The sequence below is a fragment of the Hevea brasiliensis genome, chromosome 13, assembly GCF_030052815.1.
Source record: "Hevea brasiliensis isolate MT/VB/25A 57/8 chromosome 13, ASM3005281v1, whole genome shotgun sequence".
In the NCBI taxonomy this organism is placed as follows: Eukaryota; Viridiplantae; Streptophyta; class Magnoliopsida; order Malpighiales; family Euphorbiaceae; genus Hevea; species Hevea brasiliensis.
Window position 1 is genome coordinate 67,341,638 of NC_079505.1, and position 25,497 is coordinate 67,367,134.

A 25,497-nucleotide genomic window follows, 5' to 3' on the forward strand; every position below is an offset into this window, starting at 1 on the left:
TAGTATTCATTTGAAATAACATTTGACAGATTGAATAATGTGTTTTAATAATGGAGATATGCAACACGTAACCGGCAAAACATATAAGAAAGAATCTCTATTAACCATGCATGTTCATCCAATTACTAAATGATATGATACTTTTCCTTACCAAACAGGTGTTAATTCATTCAGTGAACCTACTGCATGACGTAACAAATTTCCACTACCAAAAAAATTTGAAGTACAGAGCGTGTTCAATAATCCATCTTTTAATCAATAATGTCAATCTAGATGCTGTTTAAAACTTCTAAAATCTGCTTTTCTATAACCAGATTACCCTAAATCCATTATGACTGTAACATCACCCTGAAACCGTCATTGTCAAACTCACATTCCAGTGAAGGCCTTCTTGCCCCCGCCAGAAGATCCAGCAGGAATCACCTTAAGAACATTGAATCTGACGGTCTTTGAAAGTGGTCTGCATTTGTCAAGATTTTCAAAGGGAAAAAAGGGGACAAATGAGCAATGAGGAGTAAAACTTGCAAATCACACACTATCAATTATGAATTAAACACAGGTAATAAATTGTGGGAAGGGGGGCAAAAATTCCAAATCACACACTAGTAATTATGAATCAGCAGAGGCAATAAATTGGGGTGGGGTTCTTTTGCTCTGAAACCAACCTGCATTGCCCAATAATAACATGATCTCCTTCTTTAACACGGAAACATGGAGATATGTGTGCCGGAATATTTGAATGTCTCTTCTCATATCTATGAAAAAAGAGATTGGAAACAAAGAAAAAAAGATTAGATTATTCTTCCATATAAGTGATGAAAGGCAGTGAAAATAACTTCCTCAAAATTAATGTTAGAAAATGCCTTTGGTATTTCTTGATAAAATGAAGATAATTTCAGCGAACAATAATGGTCCTCATCATCTTCGCACTGTGGCAAGTTCCCGCTAAGATACGACCCCTGATAGACACAGTTCCAGTGAAGGGACATTTCTTATCAATATAAGTTCCTGTAAGAAACATATTTAAGGCATTAAATCAGCAAACATCATATTATTATTATTATTATTATTATTATTACCACCAAGGACAAGTACAGAGAAAAAAGCAATTCCACGAGCAAAAAGGCAATTGATGAATTTGACGTAAGAGAGCAAAAAAAATCTCAAGCACTAATACGCACCAATGGCATTTTGAAAAAAAAAATCCATTTATTAGATGCACTACAACTCAACTCAACTCAACTCAACTAAGCCTTTATCCCAAAAATTTGGGGTCAGCTATATGGATTCGCTTTCTCCACTCTGAACGATTTTGGGTTAAATCCTCAGAAATGTGTAATACTTCTAGGTCATGTTGTACTACTCTCCTCCAAGTCAATTTAGGTCTACCCCTTTTTTTCTTTCTATCCTCTAACCTATTGTGCTCTAATTGTCTAATTATAGCCTCCGTATGTCTACGCTCCACATGACCAAACCACCTCAATCTCCCTTCTCTCAACTTATCTTCAATTGGCACCACTCTACCTTTTCTCTAATACTCACATTACGGACTTTATCTAGTCTAGTATGGCCACTCATCCACCTTAACATTCTCATCTCTGCAACTCTTATCTTAGATGCATACGACTCTTTCAGTGCCCAACACTCACTATCATATAACATAGCCGGTCGTATGGCTGTACGGTAAAATTTTCATTTCAATTTATTGAGAATCTTACGATCACATAAAACTCCCATGGCACGTCTCCACTTCAACCATCCGGCATTAATCCTATGATTAACATCATCCTCACATCCCCCATCTACTTGAAGGACTGAGCCTAGATATTTAAAGTGATTACTTTAGGACAGTACCACTCCATTCAAACTAACTCCTTCCCTATCACTAGTGATATTAATTTCAAAAACTTCCTAGCACATCACTATTGGATTCTAATAGCTCAACAAACTTTCTAGAGCCTTGCACCTGGAACAAGGCGTACACCTAGGGCCTAGTGAATGTCGCTGGCGCTTCTCCTAGAGATGTGCTAGGGTTGGAGCTGGTGAGCCTTGTGTCTGAGGTGCACCTCTAATAACTATGTTTAAAAGTGACTTGATTTGATCATGCATACAATAATCTGATTACAAAGCATAACTTGACTAAATGACAACTCAACTTACGCTTGCTAAATCTATTCGCATGCCCAAATCAAGCAGTAGAGAAATCTAGATGCAGTATATGGTTTCACGATACATATGAAAAAACCAAATACTTTCACAGGAAGCTATATTTCACAACAGAACGTGAAGTATGCAATGCACATCAAATAAGATGGCAAATCAGGCATTAAGAATTCCAAGTAAAGAGCCCAACGAAAATGTGTGACTTAATCACAATTTCTGATGCCAAAGTAACAGCTGATAATGAAGAAAAGATGTTGGCTTTACTCCCATGGAATCAACAACAAACTACGAAATCATACTACAAAGCCATAATTCAACAACAAATTGCTGGAAAATCATATTCATTTGCACCATATTTTACTATGGAAAGACAAGACGAGATAAAGGAGTACTTGTTTATTCCAGCTGCAGATGCATTCAACACTAAGTAGCAGATAATTTAGACTACATTTCAGCTACTAAAATTTAACATCCACAAATACGAGCACCCACAAGTGATGCATATACATATAAATGAAAGTATAATAACCGAACCTTCAATTGCTTCTCTGGGAGTCTTGAACCCCAATCCAATGGATTTCCAGAATCGATTTCCACCCTTGCCAGGCCTCTTTCCCTTCCCAGATTTCTTCGAACTGCGAAAATTGGTTCCAAAAACTGAAAAGAAAATAAAAACAAAACAAAAGAACCCACATTAAAAACAAGAAGATTTTCTTTTATCTTATTTTACCATAGAAACACTTTAGGTTGCTTCAGAAAAGCCTTCTCAGTCTGCAACAAAGAATAAACAGAGACGACAACAAGACCCAAAACATTGCGTTTTAAACAAGACAGCGAAGCGATAGAGTAAAAGGATCTGAAGGGAACCTGCTCCGCCATGATTGAGAGCTGTTTCTCGAGGAAGCTGGTGTAGCTGAAGCCTGAAACTGCAGCAAGAGAGGCGCGAGTTACAGAAGGAGAGATTTTTCACTGGCAGGCTAACCCTAGATTTGGTGATGTGTAGCGAATGAAAATGGGCTTTAAATGAACTAGGTATGGACCGGCCTTTGTGCCAGGTCCGATTCGGTCAACCTAATTTTAATTATTTTTTTTCTTTTAAGAATGGTAACCATACAAGGGAATGAATATGCCGATTAAAGTCACCCTAACTCTATCTAGAATCTAATTAATATTTATATTATTAAATTTATTTTAAATTTAATTAAAATTTATTTTTAACTATTTAAATTCATTTTAAATTTGATTATTATTATTTAAATAATATTTGGACCCATTTAATTATATATTTTTAATTAATAATTTACATAAAAAATAATTTTAATTTAAAATTAATATTTTAAATTTTTAATAATTCTATAAATTATTTAAATTATATTTATTTAAAATATAATATATATATATAAAATATAAATATTAAAAAAATTATTTTATATTTAATTAATTATGTATATAAAAGAGTTTGGGTAATGAATACCTAATATGCCAAACTCAAAACCAATCTAAACTTATCACAGGTGTTATTCCTTAAACTCAAACTTGTTTCAAACTCATCCTATTAGAATCAATTAGGTTAATTATCTACAAATACTCAACTCGTTGCCATCTCTAATAGCAATAAGATTGGTTGGGAATCTCTCCCCCACCCCGCCCCATAGAATTTTTGGGCCAAGATTGGAATTTCCTCTTTGGAGAGTGGGGCGGGATAGATTTCTCCAAGAAGGCCTTTTTTTTTTAATTTTTCATTTTAATATATTATTATATAATATAAGTTTATTTATTAAAAATAAATTATAATTTAGAATATAAATTTTTAATGTAATCTTAAAAATATGCCTATATTATTTGTTAAAATTATAACATTTAAACATATAATACATAGAATTAAATTATTTTTAATAAAAAATAATAATATATTATTATGCTGGTAGGTTACAAGGATTCAAAGTGGGAGATCTTCTACCCGTCTCCCTCACACAATATTAAAGACGGGACGAGATCAAAGAAAATTAATCAAATACAAAACAGATCATATCGAGTTAGAGAACCATTGCTCTTCCTAATTTTTTATAGAATTAATTAGTTAAATATTAATTCTTAACTCCCTTTAATCTTATTCTTTAACTGACTTTAACATTATTTTATTAGTCAGATCTTTTAAAGGGATAACAGTTCAAAGGAATGAGAAGGTTGATAAGGGATGGAAATCAGCAAATTAGCACTTTGGAAGGAAGATCATGATCCATGAATTGGCTTACATCTTAAAAAAAAAATCTGTAGCTGTTTGAATTGTGTTTTATATTGAAATTTAGAAAATGGCTCTTCAAGGAGTGAAAAATTTTAAACAATGCCATTTTGAAAAGACCCAGAGATGCAACTACCCTTTCGTGACAGACAAATTTTTGTGAACTGGTGCTCAGGATTTTTTTTCCTTTCTTTTTTTTCTTTTTTATGAAAAATTCTATTGTATACAAATTTAGTACATAAATTGGTAAAAATCCTACACCATTACATGAATACCTAAATTTTAGCTACCACCCTTTAATTTAGATTGGGTATCATTTCTCAATTTTAATTGATTAAATTAGATACTTAAATTTCAACTTAATGTATAAGAAAAATATAATTATTTAATAGATTAAGTATATCATCTTATTCCTAACTTTTATTTGAAAAATCACTTTGTTTGCCTACTTTTAATTACAGCCCATTTGACATCTAAATTTTATAAAAGTGTAACTATTTAACTCTTGACTTTTACATAAAAGTCACTTGGCACCTTCACTTTATAAAGTGCATTCATGCGGTTTGCTAACTAATTAATAGTTACACTTTTATAAAATTCAAGTGTCAAATGGGATGCAACGAAAGGTGAAGGTGACAAGTGACTTTTCATATAAAGATGAGGAGTTAAATATTAACATTATTATAAAATTTAGGTGTCAAATGAAATGCAACTAAAAATCAAGCTGTCAAGTGACTTTTCAAATAAAGATTAAATGTCAAAAGATACTTTTCGCCTTATTTAATATAACAACTTTGCATGTTAACCTAGTGATTTGATATTACTTTGAGAAAACAAAGAAAATGACTTAAATGCCCTCAAATTATCTAATCATTTATATTATAGCAGGCATGGAAATTTGAGATACACATACAAATTGCACAGTCACACATTATAGAAATAAAAAGAAAAATAACACAGGGTTTAATATGATTCGATCGTAAGGCCTACGTTCACGAGCAAAATGAGAAAAAATTTCACTCTAATAAAAAAATAAGATACAATCACTCATAACTCTCAAACTCTAATCCCAATGTATTTCCTAAATATCTCACAACTCTACTACAAAGGGCAGAATATTGCAATTGAGTCATAATGAGAAGCATTTAGGTCGGGTCACAATTCAGGTATATGAAGATGTACTTAAAATTCAAGCCACATAAAAATAACAATTTGTTTTATCTACTGTCCCTCTCTTTTTTCTCTATCCTTGTCTCTCATCCTCTGTTCTCAAAAACATAATATTATGAAGCAAAGTTTTCATTTAAGAATTCTATATGGAATGACAAAATAATAAGAAAATGAGATACAATCAAATTAAGTCATTCAATTTTTTTAAAGTGGTTGGAAGAAGTGGATTGACCATAAAAAGTGGAGGCATTTTATCCTTATTAGGTATATCACTAGCCACAAATGAAAATTATTGTACACCATGGAAGCATGTAAACTACAAAAAAATAAAACAAATACACAAAATATAAATATTTACGTGATTCACCCTCTCAATATAGGACTATATCAATGGGCATACCATTTTCCACTATCAATAGTAATAAATCATTATTGCAAACCTAAAACTATATTACCCATTAACCCAATTACATCTAAGAGATCACTCACCACTGTTAGAGTCCAAGTCCAATTGGAATTAGGAAGTATAATTAGTTTAGAAAATATAATTGGTTTAGAAAATTTAGTAGAATTATGAAATTTAATAATTAGAGTCCTAAAAGGACTAGGTTTTAGTGGCCTATATATATGAATAGTTGGTTGGCTATTATATGGAATGTATTGCAGAGAGCCCACAAAGTGGAGAGGCGTGTTGAATTCTGTGAGTTTTGTTTGAGTGATTTTGAAGGTGAAAAAAATAATTAATTATTGTAATTATTTTTCCTTAATAGTGAATTTATTGGTGGAGTAGGCTTACACCGAACCACGTTAAATTTTATATTCTTTATTTTATGTGAGTGTGGTTTTTCACAATAAGTGGTATTAGAGCTATAGTTTGAAATGTCAAAGATGATGAGCATAAAATTTGAAGTGGAGCCATTCGATGGAAAAAATAATTTTAGTTTGTGGCAAAACACTGTAAAGGATGTCCTTGTGCAATAAGGATTAATCAAAGTATTGAACGAGAAGCAATCGGCGACCATTAAAAGATGATGATTAGGAGGAGCTTCAATAAAGGACTGTGAGTACGATTAGATTGACATTAGCCCCAGATGTGAAGTACAATATCTTGGAGAAGACTTCACCAGTTATTTTATAAAAAAAAAAATAAAGAGTCTGTACATGTCAAAGTCACTCACAAATCGCTTGTACTTGAAGAAAGAGTTATACCAACTCAAAATGGATGAAGGTACTGATATGAGATATCACCTTAATATTTTTAATAAATTAATTACCCAATTGGCTAGTATTGGTGTGAAGGTTGATGAAGAAGATAAAGCCCTCTTGCTTTTAACCTCTCTCCCACACTTTTATAAAAGCTTAGTGACAGCTCTAACAGTTTGGAAGAGGACTTTGAAGGTGGAGGAGGTTACCGTAGTTATCTTGGATGATGAGAAGTTTAAGAAGACAGGTAATAGTAATGAAGGTGGAGCTTTTGTTGCTAGTTCTAGTCGTGGTAGAAGCAATGGATGATAGTTGATGTGTCATGAGAAGGGTCATGAGAAGGGTCACATTAAATACCATTGTATAAAGATGAAGGAAGATCTTATAGAGTTTAAACAATTCAAGAAGAGTCATGGAAAAAAAAAAGAAGGAACTGCTGCAATTGCAATGGATGATAGTGTTAATGGGGAATGTTTGAATGTGGATGATAATAAGGAAAAAACAAAAGATCTATTACAAGATGATTGGTTAATGGATTCTGCTTGCCCATTCCATATTTACTCAAAGAAGGAGTGGTTTGATGTGATTGAAGAGAAGGAAGGAGAAAAAGTAAAGCTAGCCAATGGGAACAAGATGAAAGTTGAAGGTGTTGGAAGAGTGAAGATCAAGGTGCATGGTGATCAAGTAAAAGTATTTGATGAAGTGAGGTATGTTCCTAAATTTAAAAGGAACTTAATTTCCTTGGGTAAGTTGGATTCTTTGGGTTATGGGTGTTTGATTTATGGTGGAGTCATGAGAGTTAGCCGAGATGCTCATGTGATCATGAAGGATGAGAAGATTGATACAAATAATATCTACAAATTGGAAGGAAGCACATTGATTGAAAGAATACAAGTGAAAGCAAGAGGCAACATTAACAATCAAGAGTGCAAAGAAGTACCCAAGAGAAAATTAACTTTTACAGAAATTGTGAAGACTAATTTCATTTGACTTGGAGGTAGAGATTATTACAGTTCAAGTCCAATTGGAATTAGGAAGTATAATTAGTTTAGAAAGTTTAGTACAATTTAAATTATAAAATTTAATAATTAGAGTCCTAAAAGGACTAGGTTTTAGTGGCCTATATATATGAATAGTTGGTTGACCATTATATAGAATGTATTGTAGAGAGCCCATAAAGTGGAGAGATGTATTGAATTCTGTGAGTTTTGTTTGAATAATTTTGAGGTTGAGAAAAATAATTAGTGGTTGTAATTATTTTTCCTTGATAGTGAATTTGTTGGTGGAGTAGGCCTATGCCGAACCAAACTAAATTTTGTGTGGGTGTGATTTTTCACAACTACTTATAATAAATATATTATTTAGTCCTCTTAGTCTCCTCTAGATATAACCCAATATATTTACTACTATAACTATTACACTACAAAGGGTGTCTTCAACTACATGGGTAGTAACCCTCTTATCATGGATAAGAATTCTTTCCTCTTGAATTTTATACCCTTTCTTTACCTTAGGCCAAAGCCTCTTTCCTTCCATAAAACTGCAATAAGTAGGAGCCCCTTGTTAATGGGCAAAGCTACCCTCCATGGGTAAAGCTGCTCCCTATGGGCGAAGCCAAATAACTTTTTTACCATTCTCCTATTTATAGTGTTAATGCCCTCAATCCTAATCTAATTAGGAGTCCAACTCAATTTAGTAATAACACTAAAATAGGGGTTCCACTCTATATAGAAAATATACTTCCATCCTATTAAGGAATATTTCTTCAACTCAAATTATGAAAAGGTCTTTCTCCAAATCCTTCTAGGATTTTGAGTCACAATTCTAACAATTCTACCTTGACTCAAAATCCATCAACCATTACATACCTTGAATTATTGGGTATCATCAAATCATCAGTCCTTCATGCTTGAGCTTAAACCCTTCAAATCATTAACCTTTTCAATTTTCATCCTGGATGTAACTTACTTCTTTCTTCAGAATATCCTCACGTCATCAACTTTCTTGATTTTGCATTAAGAGCTCCACTTTAATTTCAACTCTCCACCATCACCATTGTTGCATGTGCGACTTTCTATACGTCACAATAGCTCTACCTTGAACTAAACTCATCAAGATCATTCTCATGCTCTGATACCAATTTGTTATGCATTGTGAAAGCGTGTAAACTGCAAAGAAATAACATAAATGCATAAAATACTAATATTTACGCAGTTCACCCTCTCAAAATAGAGCTACATGTACGGGCATGCCATCTTTCACTATCAATAATAATAAATCATCATTATAAACTCAAAATTATACTACCCATTAACCTAATTACACTCAAGAGATCACTCACCACTTATAATAAATACATTAGTTAGTTCTCTCAGTCTCCTCTAGACATAACCAATATGTTTACTATTAAAACTATTATACTACAAAGGGTGTCTTCAGCTACATGGGCAATAGCTCTCTTATCAATGGATAAGAATTCCTTCCTCTTGAATTTTATGCCCTTTCTCCACTTTAGACCAAAGCCTCTTTCATTCCATGAGACTACTATAGGCAAGAGCTCCTCATTAATGGGCAAAGCAACCCTACATGGGCAAAGCCTCCCTGTGGGCGAAGCCAAATAACCTTTCCTCCATTCTCCTATTTATAGTGTTAATTCCCTTAATCCTAATGTGATTAAGAGTCCAACTCAATTTAAGAATAATACTAAAATAGGAGTTCTACTCTATATAGGAAATATACTTCAATCTTATTAAGAAATATTTCTCTAATTCAAATTAGGAAAAGATTTCTCTCAAAATCCTACTAGGATTTTGAGTTATAATTCTAATGAAAATAATATTGAATTATCATTCTATTTAAGTAGTTCCATAAAGAATCACAATTTTATTATATAATTTCTCCTATTTTCCCTCTCATCATCGTGAACCATCTATGTCTCTCCTAGGAGCAGAGCCAAGAAATTTTCTTTAAGGGGCTAGTCATAATACATTACATATTTATATAGTATAAAGTAGTTCCATATAGAATCACGATTTTATCATATAATTTCTCCTATTTTCTCTCCCATCATTGTGATCCATCTGTGTCTCTCCCAAGAGCAAAGCTAAGAAATTTTAATTAGGGGGCTAGTCATAATACATTATATATATATATATATATATATATATATATATATATATATATATATATATATATATATATATATATTTCCTATAATAAATATAAAGTTTTGTGTAACAACCAAAAAAAAAAAAAAAAAAATATATATATATATATAAATAAATAAATAAATAAAAATTAAATTAAAAATTAAATTAAAATTTTTTTTCAGGAATGAATCTGGACAACATGTCTATCCAGATTCATTCCCAGAAATTCAAAAAAAAAAAAAACCTAAAACCAGCAGACCCCCCCCCTCTCCCTCACGCATCTCTCTTCCCCTCATCTCTTCTCTCCCTTTTCTCTACACTTTTCAATCGGTGAGGGGTCAACCACCACTGACCAGCGACCAAGCGGCTTTGGGCGACGCCGGCGAGCCACAAGCCGGCCGTAGCACCGCCAGACGCGGCGGCAAGAGAGGGAGAAGAGAGAGAAAATACGCGCACAGTGGGCAGCGGCTTTCCGGGCCGATTTCGGCTTCATCCGAAGTCCGATCGAGGAGATTCAAGTGGCGTTGGAAAGCTTGTTCCGAGAGCTTTCTTTTGATACCTATTTTGCAACATTTGGTGGTCGGATGAGTGAGATAGAGAGGAGAGAAGTTTCGGGTTTTTCACGCTTTTTCATCAGATCTAGGATGATTCGACCATTGGATCGACGATCCGAGACCACCTATGGACTGAGGGAGAGGAGAGGAACATGATGGTATGATCAGATCTGGCAAATGTCGCCGATGACCGACGGCCGACCACCATGCACGGTGGTTCCGGTGGTGGCTCCGATGGGCTTTGGAGATGATTCAACTTCTAGAGGCTTCCTCATAAATTTGTGAAATTTTTGAGACACAGATAAACTTCGGGTAAGACTATTTTCATTATTTCTCTGTCTGTGGAGCATAAATACAGTGTTTCTTAAACAGGAAAAATTAGAGAAAAATTCTAAGAAAAATATATGATGAAAGTAAAATTATTTGGAGATATTCTATGGTGTTTGTTGAATTTTTTAGTGATTGTAAAATATTTTTGAAAATATAGATGGATTTTAGTTAGATTTTTAGCATATGGGCATATAAGATTATTTGAAATTAAGATATTTAAATTTTATATGATTGGTTGAAGCTTGAGGATGGAGGTTTAAATATGTGAATATTGAATTGGGTTGAATTAAGAATATGTTAGCTGTTGAAAACTTATGAAATTGAGTAATATTCTTGAATAAAATATTTATGGGTGATTAGAAAATTACAATTCATTTTGCAATAGCCTTATAATATTATTAAGGACTGCGGAGCAAAATTTTAGAATTTTTAGAGCTTGTTTGAGTGGATTTTTACAAAATGTCAATTATAGGGACTAAAGCGTAATTTTTAAGGTTTTGAGTATTGCTTGGTTTGGAGAGCCCAGGAGGGGCCATATAATGATGATGAGATATGAGTTGAATTTAGAAGTATTATTTGAGCCTTTTTGCAGGTTGGGTAGGTCCCAGGTATAGGGGAAACTCTGCCGGATTTTCAGCATGAACTAGGTTGTGTGTTGCCTCTTTAGAGTTTTATCTTAACTTAGTACTAATAAATTTATAATTTAATTATTAGGTGATCGAGATCAGCTATTTTTCTGCATCCAGCAGCCACAATAGTCATCGGTGTACTGTGAGTAAAATATTAATTTTAATTATAATTTCGATATTATTATATGTTCAAGCATGCCCATGCATCACTTATATGTATGTATCTATGTAGTTAAACACTGGGCACATTTTATGTTGCATTCATAATTGTTAAAGTGCCATGGATGTTGTTTTGGTAATTTGGAGCAGTGTGCGTGAGTTGGCGTGCGTGTGGTATGGTGTTGGCTATGGACAAGACGGGTAAACACGGCTTGAGATCTTCGCTGGGACCCGATCCTTCGGGGTAGACACGGCTTGAGTTCTTCGCTGGGACCCCGATTTGGTTTATCAAGTGGAAGTCCGAGCTTGAGTTCTTCGCTGGCACAGTTTGGATTAAGAGAGCTGCATAGGGGATCAGCTCCCATATAAGTATTGTTTGACATTATCGGGTGTGTGAGTGCTCCAAATTACCTTTTTGCTGTTATGATGTGAAAACATTGACGATGTTGCATTTCACTCTACAGGGTGCATTAGCTTTAGATAGCTATAGAGATTATGGTTAAAATTGATATTTTACTCTCTGAGTCGAATGCTCACTCCTGTTCACCCATTTTTCCAGGCTACAGGAGGAGTTTTTTTTACAGAGCAACATGCTTTCTTCCTTGCAGGTTTAACGTCGATTATTTAATTGTTTTATTATTTTTCAAAATTTGAAATCTAGAACTCCGAATGTGTTAGTAATAGTGTGAACCTTATTAGAAATCGTGTTAATTTAAAATTTTGAGATTAATAAATGAAGATTTGTGTGGTATTTAAACAATTTGTAAGTGGTGGTAACAGGGTTGAGCGAGGTTCCCCTTACTTCAGTTTTTGATGGTTATCGGGTTGGGTTTTCCCAAATAAAAATATTTTATTTTATTTTATTTTATTTACATGTTGGGCCTAAGTTTTTGAGCCTTGGTTATGGATTTGAGAACAGTAAGGCTTACTACGGGCCTCGGGGGCTTTATGCCGGCCCAGGTCCTAGTGCCGGTCCGGCCCATAGGTTGGGTCATGACAAGGTTGGTATTAGAGCTTAGGCTTTAGATTCATGGGAAATAATATAATTGGGAGTGTAAAAAGGAGTCTTGTTAGGATGTTACATACAAAGTATAGGATTCTGTTTTGTCTTTTCTGTAATTCTTTGTTTCTGGATTCTGCGTTATACCTCGTGAAATATAAAAGTGCCTCAGTTAGTGTCTTGATTTTCATGGAGTACATAGAAATGTGAAATAGATTTAGCAGACTATTGAGGTCTACCATGGAAACACGTACTCCAATAAATACTATATTTTTGTCAGTATGGGTTTAAATGGTGTGCCCATTTCGTGCAAGGCACGAGTACATAAAGGTGAGTCTTGAAAGTACAGTTACCCCAGATAAGGATGAGGATACCACTGCTGGCAGTCATCAGTGGATGACCCAATCAAAATAAGTTTATGATAATAGTAGATTCAAGAGAGATAAGAGATTAGGAGACCTAGTCTGTCAGGACGTATCGTAGTAACTATACAATGTTCTCAATGTCTGCTCTGTAAGCTGCAAATTATAGTATCGACATGGGATTATTGTGTAGAGCTGCGTACTTCCCTGTAGTACTTATGATGAGGATGTTTGCAGGCAGTCTCTGTTTTGGTACAGTTATGCCAGAATAGGGTTCTATTACTGCAAAAGAGTTTGGAAATCCTAGGTAGAGATTTAAAACCCTATAGTTAGAATATTAAAGGGTCGCAGTTGCAAGGTAGCTAGAGTCAGTGACTCAGTTACCCTAACATGAGCTACAGTTACATCACGAATTGCTAAAAGATTAACGATTTCAGTATAGTCATAAATTAAAGGTAACACCTATAGGGTGAGGCCATTTGGTCTTTGATATGGGGTCTTAGAGAGTTTTGGCATTGTAATGGGCCTTTTGCCTAAAATTTAGTGAAAAACAGTACCTTCCTTGTGTAGCAGCAGGGTGCAGGGTATGATTTTTCTTCCCTAAGGGAGACAGGATGCTATGAATGATGTTCATAGCCTGTGAAACGATGCTTTAAGGGGTTTGCAGTATGATAAGAGAGTGTATAGCCTAACATGGTTGTGGCAAGGTGGAAGATGTAGTACCTTCTTCGCAGTCAATTATGATGTAAAGTGGTCTTATTCTTTCAAGAGGGATAAGGGTTTATTACTAATAATGGTGACCAAAAAACTAGTGCCCCAGATGGGACTGTAGAGTGTGGTAGAGAGTAGTTGGCTCGGGTATCCTGCAGAGGATACAAGTTCCATTATAGGAATCATATATAATCAGATCATGATGGATGTAAATCCTTTGAATTGGATGACAGGTTTGGGTGCCTGGAATCTTAAGTTTTGGCTAATTGAGTAAACATGGATAATAATAATAATAATAATAATAATAATAATAATAATAATAATAATAAAATTACTGCAGAATCAGTTCTCGAGGTAGTAAGGGTATTATGTAAGCTAAAGGATAAGAATAGAAATCATATGATAAAGGTATGACTGCAATTTCCTGAGTTCCTTTCTAACTTCATATTGTTCAAAACAATAGTATAATCTAATTATAATAGTGTTAAGAGTAATAAATTAGCGAAGATAAACCACAGAAGGCCAATGGATAGAGAAAGTGCATAATGAAAGTTTAGAAAATTGATTGCAGATGCAATATAATCTAAATGCCAGTGGAAGTACTAGCTAGGGTGGTCAAAGGACCAAATCTGAGTAGCACAGATATGTAATAATGTGGTAGAGACTCTGAAAGATATAGTTAGCAAGTACAGCTGTCATGTTAGGAAGAAGAATGGAACCAGGGATAGAATAGTCAAGTTCTATTTTGGGTAAGACAAAAGAAATAAATGAAAGGACAACCTGAAGGGCGCATAATAAAAGGAACGAAGTTAAGATATAGGGTAGGCTAAGTGTTATTCTTGGCAAGGTAAATGACAAGGACGGAGAACCCAAAATGGGACCACATTAGTGAAAATAGTGATAGAGGTATGGAATCTAGTAATGTGACACTCATAGCATGATGTAGTTAAGGTAGTGCCAGGGGCAAGATTCTTTTAACTTGTTAACAGCATCAAGAATATTAGGCGAGAAATACAGTAATAATGAGCAAAAGCTAGAAAGTGTGCAATGGTATTGTGGACTATTTAATTAGGCAAAGAAAAAGAAGTTAGTAAGTAGTAAGTTAAATAAAAGTCAATCTATGGGATCAAATAGGTATGATGAGTGGAAAGAATTATAGATAATGACACATAGGCTTTAGGTTAGACTTTTGAGATAGTGAGAAGGTAGTTAGAGGTTCGTTATGAATGTCAGACAAACATTTTTAGTGTGATCAACAGAATCACTTTGCAGTAAAGCAATAACGACAGAACAACAGTAGGGGTAGAACGAAAAGTGACAAGTATGGATGGTAATAAATCACTAGAAAGTTCAAGGATCAAATTAATGACCATAGATAAGGGTGGAATTAGTGTTGGAAGAATCTATTAGTAAGAGAAATCTTTCAGGATTCAACAAAAGTTAAGGGCACAATATAAATGATGATAGATATGAATCATAGGTCGAGTATAAGTAAAGTTAATAAATTATAAAATATTAAGTCAGGAAGGATGATGGTACGGTAAAGGGTTCATGCAGATGATACCTTATAGGTAGAGCACAATTGTGCAAGGAGATGATGAAATTTGGAGAGAAAGACCAAGAAACATAGGTGAAACGTTATAATATGACGATCGGGCATAGTTGAATATAAGAGGATATTTTTCTTTTTTTTCAATTTTAGCTTGTGCTTTTGGTTCTAGAGGGTTATATAAGGAACAGAGACTGAATCAAGGAGACCTAGTTATTTGAGAGTTTGGTAGGCACCAATTCATACACAATTTCCTGATATGAGAATGACAGTAAGTGCATACCTAGTGTTAAGTATGAAAGGATAATCAGAGTAATGACAAGAGTTAAATTGAGTTAGTTACTAAGGCTTGCAACTGTCTTAAACTATGAGCTGGAGGGAATACTAATTGTGGATGAGTTTCAATAGATGAAATTGTTACTAATGGGAAAAGTTGAGGCTGAAGTTTGGAAAGCTATAGGCAGTATATGTGATTATATTGAGGAGAATGAACACATGAAGTATTTTGTTTAGAATTAAGGTATGGCACACATTTCCCACAGCCGTGTTAGTTCAGATGAAACTTATAGTTTCAAGGGCTCCTATCCATCCAGGATGAGCAATTTCCTACTGAGGCTGGTGGGGAATGATAATGTTCTGATAGTTAAGTTGGGAAAGGGGATACGAAAAGAATTTTCTATGGTTAATTATAAGTGTTACATAAGGTGAAGAATGTGCTGGTAGGAGTAAATCGTAAGGTTAAAATTCCTAAAGTAATGGAACTAGTAATCAAGATAGGACTAAGAAATAAAAAGAAAGTTAAAGTTGATGATGGGATGGACATCCTTGAAGGAAAAAGGTGTAAGGGTGAAATAGGACTAAGATTAAGGAATAAGTACAGCAGGATGAAAAGTATCAACAATAGTAGAAATAGGAAAAGGAAGTGGATAAGATCCAAAGGACAGGAAGAAAGCTCGGTAAAGCTAGTTATAATGACGAGGATAAGAAGGAATAGGTATGCTAGGAACACACTAAGAGATGTTTGAAACAAGTTATTATGAGATGATAGATTAAAGGAGTAGTAGAGCCTCGATCTGAGTGCCAATGTGTCAGAAGTAGGCCACATACTAAGAAGCTATAGGAAGAAGTCTAGATATTCTCATTCCAGAGGAGGAGTGAGAATTGATAAAGTCGCATGGATTGAGTTGTTAGGGAATATAAACACTTTTATCATATAAGAGAAGAGACCCAGTTCACTTTCTAATGTTGATAAATGGTACACATAGCCCTTGGAGGGAACTCTACCTGGCTAGTTGCATAAGATGGACAGAGGTTGGTCTAAGTACCTTAGTAATGACACAAATGGATTGGAAATCTGAAGTATCATGAAAAGTGAGAAGATGCATTTGTACTATCCTTTAAGGTCAAAGGATAAGTAAAGGTTTCGAACAAGATGTATATGATAGGTGCTACAGAAAAGCATTTCATAGGATACTATAGAGTAAGGAACATAAGTTATGTTTTGGGGAAACAGAGATTATTTAAACAAAGGAATGAGGACTGAAGTCACCAAGAGACACGTTAGGACGTAATAAAAGTGAGGTAAGCGCCAAAATTGATTAAAGTTATCAGATATCAAGTCGAGAGTAGTAGAGTTATAATGAATACTTGAGATGTCAGAAAAATGATCAATGAATATCCAAGAGATAAGAGCATCTCTAGGAAGAGATGATGACAGTTAGGACACTATAGTAGAATCAGAGAGCAGTAGAATGTCATATATAATATACGAGGAGTTTGAAGAATAAATGTTTTACCAATTTCTGCACAGCTGGAGGAATAATGATTGCACTTGTTCTAATAATTTTCTTTTCCTTATCTCTTGTTTATTCGAAAATTCGAGAACGAATTTTTCTTAAGGGGGGAAGAATGTAAAAAAAAAATATATATATATATATATATATATATATATATATATATATATATATAAATTAAATTAAACATTAAATTTAAAATTTTTTTCAGGTATGAATCTGGACAATATGTCCATCGCATTTATTCCTTAAATTCAAAAAAAAAGAAAAAACCAAAACCAGTGAGACCCCCTCTCCCTCACGCATCTCTCTTCCCCTCATCTCTTCTCTCCCTTTTCTCTACACTTTCCGACCGGTGAGGGGTCAACCACCACTGATCGGCGACCAAGCGACTTTGGGCGACGCCGGCGAGCCACCAGCCAGCCGGTAGCATCGCCAGACGCGGCGACAAGAGAGGGAGAAGAGAGAGAAAATGCGCACAATGGGCAGCAGCTTTCCGGGCAGATTCCGACTTCATCCGACGTCCGATCGAGGCGATTCAAGTGGCGTTGGAAAGCTTGTTCCGAGAGCTTTCTTTTGATACCTATTTTGCAACATTTGGTGGTCGGATGAGTGAGATAGGGAGGAGAGAAGTTTCGAGTTTTTCAAGTTTTTTCGTCAGATCTAGGACGATCCGACTGTTGGATCGACGATCCGAGACCACCTATGGACTGAGGGAGAGAAGAGGAACATGATGGTATAATCAGATCTGGCAAATGTCGCCGGTAACCGGCGGCCGGCCACCGTGCGCGGTGGCTCCGGTGGGCTTTGGAGATGATTCAACTTTCAGAGGCTTCCTCATAAATTTTTGAAATTTTTGAGACACAGATAAACTTCGGGTAAGATTATTTTCATTATTTTTCTATCTGTGGAGCATAAATATAGTGTTTCTTAAACAGGAAAAATTGGAGAAAAATTCTAAGAAAAATATATGATGAAAATAAAATTATTTAGAGATATTCTATGGTGTTTGTTGAATTTTTTAGTGATTGTAAAATATTTTTGAAAATATAGATGGATTTTAGTTAGATTTTTAGCATATGGGCATATAAGATTATTTGAAATTAAGATATTTAAATTTTATATGATTGGTTGAAGCTTGAGGATGGAGGTTTAAATATGTGAATATTGAATTGGGTTGAATTAAGAATATGTTAGCTGTTGGAAACTTATGAAATTGAGTAATATTCTTGAATAAAATATTCATGGGTGATTAGAAAATTACAATTCATTTTGCAATAGCCTTATAATATTATTAAGGACCGCGGGGCAAAATTTTAGAATTTTTAGAGCTTGTTTGAGTGGATTTTTACAAAATGTCAATTATAGGGACTAAAACATAATTTTTAAGGTTTTAAGTATTGCTTGGTTTGGAGGGCCCAGGAGGGGCCATATAATGATGATGAGATATGAGTTGAATTTAGAAGTGTTATTTGAGCCTTTTTGCAGGTTGAGTAGGTCCCAGGTATAGGGGAAACTCTGCCGGATTTCCGACATGAATTATGCTGTCTGTTGCCTCTTTAGAGTTTTATCTTAACTTAGTACTAATAAATTTATAATTTAATTATTAGGTGATCGAGATCAGCTATTTTTCTGCATTCAGCAGCCACAATAGTCATCGGTGTACTGTGAGTAAAATATTAATTTTAATTGTAATTTCGATATTATTATATGTTCAAGCATGCCCATGCATCACTTATATGTATGTATCTATGTAGTTAAACACTAGGCACATTTTATGTTGCATTCATAATTGTTAAAGTGCCATGGATATTATTTTGGTAATTTAGAGCAGTGTGCGTGAGTTGGCGTGCGTGTGGTATAGTGTTGGCTATGGACAGGACGAGTAAACACGGTTTGAGATCTTCGCTGGGACCCGGTCATTCGGGGTAAACACGGCTTGAGTTCTTCGCTGGGACCCCGATTTGGTTTATCAAGTGAAAGTCCGAGCTTGAGTTTTTCGCTGGCACAGTTTGGATTAAGAGAGCTGTATAGGGGATCAGCTCCCATATAAGTATTGTTTGACATTATCGGGTGTGTGAGTGCTCAAAATTACCTTTTTGCTGTTATGATGTGAAAACATTGACGATGTTGCATTTCAATCTACAGGGTGCATTAGCTTTAGATAGCTATAGAGATTATGGTTAAAATTGATATTTTACTCTCTGAGTCGAACGCTCACTCCTGTTCACCTATTTTTCCAGGCTACAGGAGGAGTTCTTTTACAGAGCAACCTGCTTTCTTCCTTGTAGGTTTAACGTCGGTTATTTAATTGTTTTATTATTTTTCAAAATTTGAAATCTAGAACTCCGCATGTGTTAGTAATAGTGTGAACCTTATTAAAAATCGTATTAATTTAAAATTTTGAGATTAATAAATGAAGATTTGTGTGGTATTTAAACAATTTGTAAGTGGTGGTAACAGGATTGAGCGAGGCTCCCCTTACTTCAGTTTTTTATGGTTATCGGATTGAGTTTTCCCAAATAAAAATATTTTATTTTATTTTATTTTATTTACATGTTGGGCCTAAGTTTTTGAGCCTTGGTTATGGATTTGAGAACAATAAGGCTTACTACGGGCCTCGGGGGCTTTATGCCGACCCAGGTCCTAGTGCCGGTCCGGCCCATAGGTTAGGTCGTGACATTTTGATTATTGTATAACTTCATAATATAAATTATATAATTTTAAAAAATAAAAATCAGTTTGTATCAATGTATTATACAAAATCCTTGAAAAAAATTCAAAGACCCAAAAGTCAAAAAATAAATATAAACGCCAAATAACTAGACCATATGGTATATAGTATAAGATTAAAAAAAATAAAATTCAAGAGATATAAAATATTAGAGATTACTAAAATAATAAAGTAGACATATCAAATAAAAATAAAATGTATATTTAAGTTGATCCATCTAAAATTTGCATAAGAGTTGAGACGAATAATTTTATCTACATATGCAAATATAAATAAAATAATTTTTAAGTTTGAATGAAATAAAGAAAAAAAAAAAGCTAAACGAGAAGGAAGATAATTAAAGAAAAAAAAATATATTGTACCCATAGAATGAGATGGAGAGGAAAAATAAAAATTTTAAAAAATCCCATCTAATTTTAGATTATATGATAGGAAATTATTATGTTGGCTTGACTTAATTTTTAAATAATAACTATCAATCAAATTTTAATTTGTAGATTTAAAAGTTTGAATAATTAATTTTTAATTGAACTTTTGTATTTATTTATGACAATTAAATAATTTTAATGGTTCAATTTAAATCGTAATATATAAATTATAAATTATTAGGGGTCAATAAAAAATTTTAAGGACCAAATAACGAAAAATATGAATTCCTTGTAAATCTTAAACAAGGGAGAATATGATCAGAGAGATTATTATGTGAAAGATCAATTAAACTTAATTGAGTCAAATCGCATAATTGAATTGGGATTTCCCCTTCAATGTTATTATGACCCAAGATCATATAGCTCAATTGAGAAAATCTTCCAATCCATGATGGAATGCTTCTAGTCATATTATTATGGCTAAGATCTAGCACAACCAATTCAGGGCAATCACAAAATGCATTTTTCAATGATCCTTGCAATTGATTTTTAGACAAAAAAAACTTCTTTTAATAAGGCACAATCCATGGTTAAGTGCTCAGGTATAGTACCCGACAATCTATTGTTGTATAAGTCTAAGCTTCGCAATAAGTTCATATTTCCAAATGAAGAGGGAATGCTACCATTGAAACCATTTTTAGACAAGTCCACATATGTCAATCTTGGCAAATATGTTCCGATCTCCGGTGGAATATTGCCATGGAATAAATTATCGGAGATATCTAACTATGACAAATTCATATGAGAATGAAGTGGTAATTGAAGAGGTCCTGAGAGGGAATTGTTGTTTAAGAAAAGGTTTTCTAGTTTTGTGTTGTTTTCTAACAACCAATATGGAAACTCTCCTCTCATTTTTAAGCTTGAGAGATAAACATATCGTAGGTTATGTTGATGATAGAGGAATTTGGAGAATGCTCCACTATATGCATAACCAGAGAAAAAGAGATGCTCTAATTGAAACTTTGGGGTCAAATTTTGATCATTTGTTTCTGCATATATTTTATTTGCTCCCAAATTTTCAAAGTATTTGCGTTTTGAATGGTTGAAAAATGGACTCAATGAGATTGGGATTTGGAAAAGATTGTTTGAGAGCTCTAGATGGTCGAGGTTTATTAAATCTGTAAGTGGAGATAAAGAGATGTTTCCAATAAAATGATTGGAAGTAACAACTAACAATTGAAGAGATGTCAAGTTGGCTAGACATGAAGGCAAGCTACCACTGATTTCATTATAGGAAATGTCTAACTCTTGGAGTTGTTTTAGTTTGCACACACCTGAAAATTCATTTGTGAAAGCTTTAGTGAGAATCTTCAAAATGAAAGAAATCTCAAATATAAAGGGATTATCAAGTTTACCTTGGTTTTAAAATTTCGTGTCATTAAGTTCACAACTTTGTAATGATAATTTCTTAAGTGAAGACATTACTTTAATTAATTGTAGAATGTTGTCATTGATGATAGACCCATCCAATGTTAAATCTTCCAAATCCTTCAGATGAGGCAAGCCTATCACACATACACACATATGAAATAGGGAAAAATATATTTGGCATTTGATTTGGCTAATATGAAATATTATTTTCTATAAAAGAGAGATATTAGCAAAATAAATAAAAGAGGAGCAAAATCAATTGCTTGGTAAAAATTAACACAAAAATATAATTAGAGAAATGCATTTAAAAAATAAACGTTAAGGGTAAGAGAAATGTAATTAGCGTGTTCATCAACTACAACTTGCTTGACCAAGTGTTGTCCTCTTTTAAATTATTCCATCTTAGATATAGGATTTTTAGTAATACCATTTAGATAAAGCATGCTTATATTGTTTGAACCCTTATTTTTGCAAGTGAGAGTATAATATAAACAACATAAGTTTCTTAACATATTATGTATTTATTTTGTGAAAAAAAAATCACCCCTTTGAAATTTTTATTTTTAACTCGTGTTTTTATCATTTTTAATCAAAATTTTTAAAAATTATAATTTAAATTTTAAATATAATTATTTTTAGTTTAAATAATTTGTTTTTCATATACAACACAAGTGATTCTATGTAATTTATAAATAGTTTATAAATAACTATAAAAATATAATTATAGTATTAACAATTTTGAAAAAACATTGTTACAATAAATTTTCATCACTAAAGACCTTTTATGACGAAATATATGTGTTCGGTGATAATTCTTACATCATTAAATGTCAAATTTCTTGTAGTAAAAATATTATATTATAATGTATTACAAATGGTATCAAATTAATTTTTAAAAAATTTATGTCACTGGTACATATTTACATATAATTATATATTACATTTTAATATAAACAATGAAGGAGGATCACTGAAAAAATAATGAATTAATTAGAATAAATTATATTAAAAATTGAATATATATATATATATATTAATAAATTATATTATATTTTTTTAGAAGGAATTATATTTTATTTTAATATTATCATTTGTTTGGATGGATATATAATTATATAAAATGAGATAAGATTTATGTTTGAATAAGATTAGATCTGAGAATATTAATTTAAATTATAATTCAAATGTTAATTTATATATTATTATTTTTTTGTTGTTAATGAATGGTTGTATATTATATATAGATAGATATAATTTTTTATTAAATAAAAATTAAAATAAATATACTAATGTAAAATAAATATTTAATTTTTATATGTATGTGGTGCGTTAGGCAAATTTCTAATTAAATTTATATTAATTTTTGTAACATAAAAGGATAGAGCACAGTAAAATTTTTATGACGACTCTTATTTTCATTTCTTTAATTTTTTAATTTAATTTCAATTCGTTTTTGTATTTTGACTTAACAATAATAGGATTAAAATTAAAATTTATATTAATTATATTATTAAATTATAATATTAAAATTATTAAAATTTTTCTTTCTATTATAAAAATACGATAGTTCTATTTTAATGTGAAGGTTAAATATCAATGAATAATATTTTTAAATAAATTATTAAATCATATTTAAGTATTTTTATAAAACATAAATTTTTTTATCAAGTTAGAATTTAATAGAATTATATAAATTATATATAAAATAATTCTTGCACAATAACTAAGAATAGGACTAAAAAGCAACGGAAATCATGTTTAAAATATAAAAATCTTTAATTAGTTTCTAACATTATTTATTAATTTGAAATTGTGCTTCTTTTTGTAAATATAATTTAAAATTATGTCCATTTGATTAGTTTGCAAGTTTGTCTCTACGTCAAATAATTCATAACATGTATTATTTTATTTATATATATAATTATTAAAATATTAATTTAATTACTTAATTAAAATATTAAAATTTTTGCAGTAATTAATATTATAATTTAATTAGTATATTTGAAATGTTTTCATATCATTCTTTTATTGTTAGAAAATTTTTCCATATCTGCAAGACAATTATAAAATAAAATTTTATGAAATATGATAATTTTATTTTTCTTTCACAATTATATATTGTGAATTAATTTAAATTTTTATGCATATTAATAAATATATTAATGTTAAATAATTAATAGTGATTTTTTTCAACATTAATTATATTTAATCCACTAAAATTGATAATTTATTAAAAAAGGAAACTGTAGAAAACCCATCACACTCATTAGAAATTATGAAAATTTATCAACCAAAAGAAATTATGAAAACTAAGAATATGAAAGTTATTTATGTGATCATAATAATTATAATAATATTTATATGTGTTTAAGAATATATTTATTAGCTGGAGTTTATAAGGATCTTTGTAAATTAAAAATATTATTTTTTATTTTAGAATTTAAAAATTGATATTGTAATTATAGATAATTTTTTAGGGAATTGTAAATACTAATTTTAATATTATTTTAATTAACCTTTTCAATATAAATATTTAATATATAAGGAAGTGGTAATTTATTAAATTTAAGATTATATAGTATTTAAATATTATATCTATTTTTTTAAATATAATTTCATACATAAAATCGGATATTATATTATTAATTAATATACAAGTTGAAGCTTACGCATTTTAGAAAATTATATATTTAAGAATCTTCAGATCAGAAAATTAAGGAATTTTATAAATTTTAAGAGGAGTTGTTATATAAATTTAGAATATAATAATAATATTGTAATTTTTTAATATCATAAATTTTTTCAAAAATTAAGAATATTTTTATTCTTTATATTTTTATAAATTAAAATAAAAAGTTTATATTGAATATTTAAATAAAGAAAATTAAGAGAAATAAAAATTTAATTTTAATTTAAAATTATTATGCAGCGATAAAAAAATTAATTTCTTTCTTATTTGAATGATTTTTAAATATTAATTTTATTTAACTCAAGAAAATATAATTTTCACTAACTAACTAAAAGTTTGTACATTGTTAGAATCAACAATTTAAAAAAAAATAAAAGTTAAATTAAAATAATTATAAAATATGATTATCATAAACAGTTAAGAACAAGAGAAATGCAATTGGCATATTCATCCACTACAAGTTACCTTGACTAGGTATTGTTCCTTTGAAATTACTCCTTTCTAAATGTAGGATTTTAAGGTGAGTCAATACTTCCAGTGATTCTAATAATATGCTTCCTTTTATGGTTATACCTTTTAAATAATGTAAATAAAATAATTTTCATGGCATATTCAGTATTTATTTTGTAAAAAAAATAATCCGTTTTGAAAATTTTATCTTAATCTATTAATGGAGTTACGGGCCAACAGTAAAATTAAATTTTAAAAAATAATTTTATTTATTTAGTTTTGAAATCAAAAAATTAAGTTGATTTCTCAAGTCAAACGGAAAATTTTAGATCGGATTTTAGAAATCATCGAATTAATTTTTAATTTTTTTAAATTATTTTAAATTTTATATAAATCAAAATAAATTATCAATTATTTTGAATCAAATAAATTGACACATAAGTCACGTTATCATTTGCTTGGCATATATATCTGATAAGCATTTTTTTTATGTTCATGTTTAGGTTGTTTTTCAATTTAGAAAGTAATTTCTTTAATTTTTTTTTTTACTTCTTAGAAATGAAAAAGTATGTACTTTATACAGATATTCACATAAAAAAATTATTTTATTTTTCTTAATTTTTGCTTTTAAATTTTATTTTCCTAAGTAAATATTTTTTTAAAAAAATTATATTATTAAAATAGTAGACATTGAAGAAAATATTAAGTAATATACATACAATAAATATGTACATCCGTTCCTCTTGAGTCCACAAATTTTTGTAATATTATTTTCGCTCAAGTCCAGTTCCTCTAATTTGCTTAAACTCAA

The 25,497-nt window shown here is 31.4% G+C and overlaps 2 protein-coding genes across 3 annotated transcripts in view; both read right to left on the reverse strand.

Moving 5' to 3' along the window:
- LOC110653050 (cuscuta receptor 1) overlaps positions 1-25,497 on the reverse strand; it is an 82,143-nt gene that overhangs the window by 44,036 nt on the left and 12,610 nt on the right. The window lies entirely within an intron of this gene.
- Positions 85-3,191, reverse strand: LOC110651883 (40S ribosomal protein S11). Its single transcript, XM_058132106.1, is given in 6 exon segments — positions 85-460; positions 666-755; positions 864-1,008; positions 2,698-2,798; positions 2,894-2,934; positions 3,031-3,191. Coding segments are annotated over 6 exon segments (480 nt in total). The 5' UTR covers positions 3,043-3,191; the 3' UTR covers positions 85-369.